An 8,036-nucleotide genomic window follows, 5' to 3' on the forward strand; every position below is an offset into this window, starting at 1 on the left:
GAGTCATACGTTGGCATACGTCGTAAAATTTCAAGCATGATAAAATTTGAGGACAACCGCAAAGTACAACGATGAAAGCCAGCGTATCACGACATATGGCAGTGTTTTTCAGCGTGCTCTTAACGTATACAAAACTTACCCATAACGTATTCGACGTGTGCCAGCGTTTTAGACAAATTTTTCATAAGTCGGCATACGCTGGCTTAATCGGCAAGGTGTAACTGGGCCTTTATCCTCGTGCCTGTTCCTAAATTAATAGGTCATTGGGTTTGCTTTACAAAGGCTATATGTTTCTCTTTGTGAGTTTCAAAGCAAAATATATTTGATAACGCCCGATTTTCTGAGGCATTTGCCGTATTAACGTGTTGTCTAAATTAGCGAGCCAAATTTTTTTTCCCCACCCATCATATATGCAGCTGTTTATAAAGAGTACTGTTTGTGAACATCTCCCTGAAACGTGTATTTAAATATGACGTTTTTTTTCTTCGGTGAAAGCTCAAGGTTTCTGGGTTGTATTGCAATACATAGTCGTTGATAATCACACTGGCTCCAACCTGCCGATTCCCGAAAAGTGTGTGTGGTTTTTTTTTTTTTTTTTTTTTTGTTTTGAGTTTGGTCAGCATCCACCTTCATTTCGGTAAGGAGTCACGATTCATGGACCAAGCTGTGAAGTTTTCTATTTTCAAACTTTTGTGCCTAGTGCTCTCTTCAGGATCGTCACTGAGCCCTGGACAGCTTCCAAATGTAGTTTGTTTGTTATAATATTCCCAGGGATGGTTTTTAGCTCACTTGTAAAGTTGTTCCGGGGAGCTTATGGGATGGCGCGTCGTCTGTTCATCCACAAATACTTGCAACTTCTCAGAAACTACACATACGATTTCAAGAGGGGGGTTTACAGAGGGAGTTTGAGGGGGATGGTGGGTGGGGGAGTGGGTTACCTCCACAAAGAGGTATTTGCTTTCTTCTCAAATGATACACACAATTCCGATGGAAGTTCACGACAACCTTCATCACCCTGACGTACCAAAGTTTGTTCATGACATGAGAAAAAATCTGGCTCTAAGGGGGGGTTTCCCCCCAAAATATGTATTTGCTTTCTTCTCCAAAACTACACACGCAATTCCAATGAAATGTGACCACGATCTTCACCACCCATGATGTACTAAAGTTTGTTCACGACATTCAAAAAAAATTGGGGCCTCGGAGGGTGTATGGGGAGAGGGGGGGGGTTGCCCTCTAAAATATGCATTTGCTTTTTTCTCAGAAACTGCATACACAATTTCAATGAAACTTGACCACAACCTTTTTCACCCATGGTGTACCAAGGTTTTTTTCATGGCATTAAAAAAACAAAAAACCCAGAGGTATTTACTTTCTTCTCCATTGGATATTTTGTGGGTCATCCATGCCTACCAGTGGTTGCCTGGTTATCTTATCCAGCCATGACCAAGTGAGCACCCAGGGGTACTGCCCCTATGTTTAATATCTCAATGAGGTACTTTGTCATCATTCCTGTCGGTCCAGCTTTCACTGATACAACTTTGGCATTCTTCAGCTTCCAGGATCTTATCACTTCATTTTTGAGATCATGGTGCTTGGTTATTTTCTTGATTTCTGCATTGTTTTCTCCAAATCACTGGTATTAGCACCTCAATAAGCAGTGCCTTCTTCTTTTTCTTTTTTTTTTCCTTTGTACCTAATAATGATATCATCTGGTGGTCACAACGCTTTGTTTTCGATGTCCACGCTCGATGGGATAATTAGTTCGTATGTGAGCGGAAGATACTTCCATGTTTTCAGTGATTACTTTTGGTTCATGTTCCCACAAATTTTCTGGGACTGGGACATCAAAGTTTTTGCGGATTACATTGTAAACTCTGTTGTGTTGTCGTGTGGACAACTGTTCTGACATGAGTTTGTTTTTGTGTGTAGAACATATAATCTTTACAAACCCCACCTCCACTCCGCACCTTTCTCTTCTTTTTTTTTTTTTCTCTGTCTCTCTGTCTCTCTGTCTCTCTGTCTCTCTGTCTCTCTGTCTCTCTGTCTCTCTGTCTCTCTGTCTCTCTGTCTCTCTGTCTCTCTGTCTCTCTGTCTCTCTGTCTCTCTGTCTCTCTGTCTCTCTGTCTCTCTGTCTCTCTGTCTCTCTGTCTCTCTGTCTCTCTGTCTCTCTGTCTCTCTGTCTCTCTGTCTCTCTGTCTCTCTCTCTCTCTCAGCCCCTCCTTGCATACATCCCTCCCATGGTATAACAACGTTTGGTGAGGCATAGCTCTCACCACTGCCCCCCCTTCCTCCCTCCCACGGTATAGCAACGCTTGGTGAGGCATGGCTCTCTCCACGGCCCCCGCCACCCCCAGCTTCCTCACTCCCTCCCACGGTATAGCAACGCTTGGTGAGGCATGACTCTCCCCACCGCCCCCTCCCCCCTTCCTCAATATACTACCCATCAGTGAAGCAAAACGTGTGTGTGTACGTATATACATACATCGTGTAAGCATACGGACCGTGCTTTCGCATTCTCAGGTTGCTCACCTGCATTTGATTTTTCATTCATTTATTTGTTGTTTTTATTTATTTATATTTTTTTCATTTTCGGATGCTTTTTGACGGTTCAGATTTTTCTTTTCTATCGCCCTCCCCTCGCCCCCTTCTGTATTGGTTTCGATGTCTGTTGGCACACAAAATGACTGTGCTTCCCCATTGTTTTGTTTTCCTTTTTTTTCTTTGTTTTTTTTTTTTTTAAAGGACGGGGGTGGAGAGAGGTGGGGTCATGATTTTATCATCATGGCCTGTGAACAACTCTGGTTCTTGACCATGGAGTTGATCCCTTATAATTGTATTTTCATGATGCTGGTGCTTTCCTTATTAGTCTAGATTCATTGCCATGAGTCTATACATTGCATTGAAGCAACAATGGTGAAGTGCATGATTACTGCCGATTTGTGTGTCGAATATGTTCACATGGTTGCTCTTTATTTCTCCCCCGGATTCATTACAGGCTCTCTCAATGTTGCTGAATGCCACGCCATTTGCGTTTGTTATTGACCTGGCCGTGCTGGCATCGCGTCGGGAGTATCTGAAGCTGGACAAATGGCTAACGGACAAGATACGGGAGCATGGTGTGAGTTGACTTTTGTAGACGTAAATTTATGGTTTTTTTTGACTTTAAGTGTTTTCACACGCACTCTTTAAGTGTGATGTCTCTACATTAGCATAGCAGTCCTGATAAAACAGGCATCAAGTCTACCAGCAATGAAACGGCTCAGGATTTCTCTTGGGGCACAGGGATGATCAATTTGAATATAGAACTGTAAGTAAAGTACATGAGGTTGTAACTTGCTTTCCTGATTTGAACCATGTGCAACTCTTTTGCCACAGAAAGGTAACATTTAATTTGTTTTATAAGTTTTGTTTTCAGTTGAAAATAATGCAGCGACTGTGCACAATAAGTTAGGGATGTTCCCATTGAAGTGTGTGTGCACGGGTACCTCATCTTCTGGTGTCCTCCATTGTTGGCAAAATATCAAAATTATTGCCTTTACAAATTGTTTTGAAAAATTTGGCAGAGGAGCCAAAATCATTCGAGCTCTAATTTCTGTGAAATTTAAAAGGACATCAGGTATTTTTACCTGTCGCTTTGCTGATTGATTTGATCAAAAGAAAACATGCACTTCATAAGCATTCTGTTGTATTCACTGTATCGTTTGCCCGAGGTCATCTTCTATTTGCTTGGAAGTTATCCAACATAATCTTCATCAACCATCCTTGCTCCTTCTACCTGTATCTGGCACAAGCAAAAATCACTTCCGCTTCGCTGCAAAGCTCAGTATTGGATGCTTTGGTTTGAACCTCCGCTTCAAATGAGTGAAATGTAACATTTTGAAAATTTCGAATTATTCTCTGATTTCAACATCGCCGTCATGCATGTTATCAAGTTTATTTTATTTTTATTTTTAACTTTCTTCATGCAAGAAGAAGGTTATTTGTAATACCGGATACCTTGGACGATGTGATATAGATGTGCTATAGTTTTGAGTGGTTGCACAGCACAAATCAGGACACAACATAAAGGGAACAGCAGGAGAAAGAGGAAACACCAACAACAGGGTGGATGAAGAAAGTAGGTGGAGATGGACAAACAAGGGATGCAGGTAACTGAGGGGTAAGGGAGAACACAAAGGGTGGACAATATGGATACAGAAGCAAAATTGTGTTTGTCATTCTGTCAAGGTCTGAGGAGAGGGAAGAGGCTGCTGCCTATCTGTCAGAAGGATGAGGGATGTCATCAACAAAGAGATTAAGAGATTAGGAGTAAGATGGGGCCAAGAGCACTGCTTTGGGGTACTCCAGCCTTGACAGAGAGAGGAGATGGAAGGGTTCCATTGAGGGCCACATGTCTGTGAGTGTGGAGGAAGTCAGTCATCCAAGAGTGGAGGTTTGCCTTTGATTCCATTGGCAGACAGTTTGGAGAGCAAGGCAGGATGCCAGACTGCATTAAAAGTTTGAGAGATGTCCAGAGACAATCCTGATCTCATGAATGATATTGTTGTGAATACGCGCCCGCCGGCGTGCGAACGGCCACGTAACTCGAATCGCGGCACGTCGCCCACCGGACGGACAATTCCGTCGTGACCCTCTTGGACTAACGCCGGGAACTAGTCACGGGTGGGCCTTTCGGCCTCACCACGATCGTGCCAATCGGCCCCCCGCGTAGGATAGGGTTGTTCGCCAAATTCGACCTACCTAAGTACCCACACGGAGGGTAGACCAGGCGATCGCACCTCGCCGCAGGTCGACTTCGGACACGGGCCACTTTAAGCGACCCGTTCCGTACTATCGGGATAACCGAGCGGTGTTATCGTCAACCTCGACGGTTCCGATTAATTATTGGACGTATTTAGGCCACGACCAACCCTTTACGTGAAGTAAGATAGAGATTCAATTATAAGAAAAGACGAAGCGAAACGGGAAAAACAGTCCAACATAATTCACATTTATTCCGCGGCAAACGGAAAGCACACATATACAATTACAACAATTATGCACCAAAAGCAAATGTAAAAGAAACCCAACAATTATGCACCAAAAGCAAATGCAACAAAAGAAACACAATGCAGATCTACTACCGACTACGCGAGCACACGGCAACACTTACACAGTTTTACTTTACAGACGGCGCCGACAACACATATACTCCAAAGCAAAAGAAAAAGGGGTCACCCTCAACTACAAAGGGGCAGACGGGCCTGGGGCCGAGACCGCGTCGAGCCTACCTGTCTGGTGATGAGCCGCAAAATGGCGGCGGCGCCCCGACTCCGCGCTCCTCCGCGGGCCTCGCTGGCACTGCCTGGAATGGGGTGGGAACGGGGCCCCCCTTTTCGCACTATCTCAGCGCGGGGGGGGGAAACGGGGGGGGGGGTTGTTGATGCTCTGGGGAAAGAGGATTGCTGGCTTGCTTGGGTCCCGCGACGAGCGACTCCACTGCGCCCTCGACTGCGTTCCCGGCTTCTCCTCTCTGCAGCTCCCCGACAGACTCCGAACCCCGACAGACCGACTCTCCTCCAGACCCGTCTTGACTGCTGCTGCCACCACAACGCGCCCGAGCCCGGAACAGAAACTCTCTACTCCAACTCGAGCCCGAAACAGAAACTCTTCTCTCTCTCGGTTCGCCCCGCGCTCGGCGCTTTATAGTCAGCAGGAGAAACCATATGCAGATTTTCGGATCAGGATCGGCTCGGTGGCGGAGCCACGCTCGCCCATTGGACGGAGGAAAAGTGGGCGTGAATCATTCCTGATCCTCGAATTTGCATATATCGATTCGACTCCGACGCGCCTGGAGGCGGGGCCAAATCGCCCCGTGCTCGCTGATGGGACGGAACAGAAGTGGGCGTGAATCATTCCTGATCCGACTTCCCCGGAAAGGCCGCTTTTTGCACCCGCTGCTCGGCGCGCGCCCTGTACGAGTCCAGGATCGGTGCCCACAAGCGGTGCGGGAATGGCGGCAGAAGGAGGAGAGGTGGAGGTGGTGGAGGGTTTATTGTGGTGGTCCCTGGCCACGGTGACGCTTGGAATGGCGGTGATGCGATGATTGCGAGAGCGAGTTGTGACGGTAAAGGTCGTGGCTGTTGGCGTTGTTGTTGTTGTGAAGCGGCGTTGCGGTTGGTGCTTGTTGTGTGATGGCGGTTGAGACGTGGTTGGCTCAAAATAATGATAGAACAGAAAAACGGCTATCTTAAAGGGTCGCAGCCCGAATGAATGACATTTATTCCCTCTAAACAACGGGTTTGGGCTAACTACACATGTACTTACAGAGATATCTCACCTACGGGACCTGAATGGTGGTTTGCGAATTTCCTCAACCACAACAATATTGAGGGCTTCCATCATTGTTGGGAGAGTATAAGCAGCATGTCCAAGGTAGAGTGACCATGTCTGAATCCAAATTGATGATCTGAGATGTTAGAGAAAAGGAATGATTTTATGTCATCTGCGATGATGGATTCCATGATCTTGCTGATGATTGAAAGTACAGTAAGATAATTGGGATGCAGTTTAGGGAATCTTTTTTTGCACATTTGTTGTGTGATGTTGTGATGTTGGCTGATTTCCAATTCCTCAGGTTGATATAGGAGGCCAGTCCTGAAGTGTTAAAGAAATAAAGAAAAGTTGTAAAAAAACAAAATAAACCCGCGAAGCGCGAATGTCGAGGCAGGTCACACTTGATGATGCGTGAAAATGCGGGTTCCATGAATTACAAATCTCTGAATAGCAGGGTCCGATATAAATAAAGTAGAACGGCACACGGTAGAGCACACACCTCCACCAGGCTGAACAATTTATCACACTGATGGGCTGGATCTGCATCTTGACCTGAACCAAAATCAAATTGGCTTGGTCTTGGCACCGAACCAACTCTTCCACCAAGTTTTCTCATTAGTTGTCCACAATTTTTTGAAATGTCATGCTTTATACTGTTTTTGCTCCCATCTCTCAATGGTGAACAATCACTTTAAAGAAATTCTCTAATCCGGATCTTCACCAAAATCGAATCGATTCGTCCTCGTCACACACCCAATCTCCCCACCAAGTTTTGGCCGCATTTGTCCACAACTTTTTGAGATATCCTGTTCATAGACAGACGCAGACAAACAGATGGGTGAAAACATAACCTCCACCCACTTTTGTTTGTGGAGGTATAAAAAATGTATAAATATACAATTTCACTTTATAGTATACCAATATATTTGTTCATAATTAGAGCGCAGGTCATGAAAATTTTTATTACTTGATGTTCCAAATGTTTGAACATTATCTTTATAATGTCAAAGAAGGCAAGGTAGACGATTAATCAGTCCAGCGCTGTAGTAGTCAAGCGTAGTAGCATTTTGGTTTTTATTCAAAGCACGACAATTTGAGTTGCTTTGATTCCAATTTTAGAAAGAATTCCTAATTGCTATAAAAGTGTGCTCTCTCTCTAAAATATCGGAATTGTTCTGGGGGTTGTGATTCATGGAAATGTTCTTTTATATCCCTCCAATTTTGATCCCCCCCCCAAAAAAAAACCGAGGAGCTGATACTCAAAGACCCCTGTCTTATGGGTGGTTATGAGGAATAGATATGTGTTATATGAAAGTTAAATCTTGAATGTTTTTTGAAATATCGTGTACATAAGCCAAGTTACGGAGATAACAGAATTTAGCCAATCAGATCCCTGATCTAATCTGGTTGACACAATGTCATGAGGAAGAAATATCTGCAATATGAAAGCAAAATGTTCAACAGTTTTTGAAATATCGTACACACAAAACTAAATGAACAGATCGGTCATATGGAGCTCACTCTAATGTCCCCTGTCTCCGACTTTGTCGGAGGAGCGGTGAGCAATAACCGAGCGATGCAAAGAGATAGACAAAATTAATGGGATCGCATAACAAAGGAAAAGTCGAGAATTGCATCAACTGTGAAAAACCCCAAGAACTAGACGAAAGGTGGTCCGTTGAATTCTCGGACAGGAAATGTTGCAAAGTGATACTTAT

At 44.5% G+C, this 8,036-nt stretch overlaps 1 protein-coding gene across 5 annotated transcripts in view; it reads left to right on the forward strand.

The window, feature by feature from the left end:
* CNOT1 (CCR4-NOT transcription complex subunit 1) overlaps positions 1 to 8,036 on the forward strand; it is a 129,839-nt gene that overhangs the window by 22,947 nt on the left and 98,856 nt on the right. For all 5 annotated transcript variants that reach the window (XM_085889581.1, XM_085889583.1, XM_085889584.1 and 2 more), the window contains exon 14: positions 2,999 to 3,121. In XM_085889581.1, the coding sequence (XP_085745707.1) occupies positions 2,999 to 3,121 (123 nt within the window). The remainder of the gene's footprint in view (positions 1 to 2,998; positions 3,122 to 8,036) is intronic.

Source organism: Eptatretus burgeri, chromosome 7 (genome assembly GCF_056783735.1).
Source record: "Eptatretus burgeri isolate ZD-2024b chromosome 7, Ebu_testis_v1, whole genome shotgun sequence".
Classification (NCBI taxonomy): domain Eukaryota; kingdom Metazoa; phylum Chordata; class Myxini; order Myxiniformes; family Myxinidae; genus Eptatretus; species Eptatretus burgeri.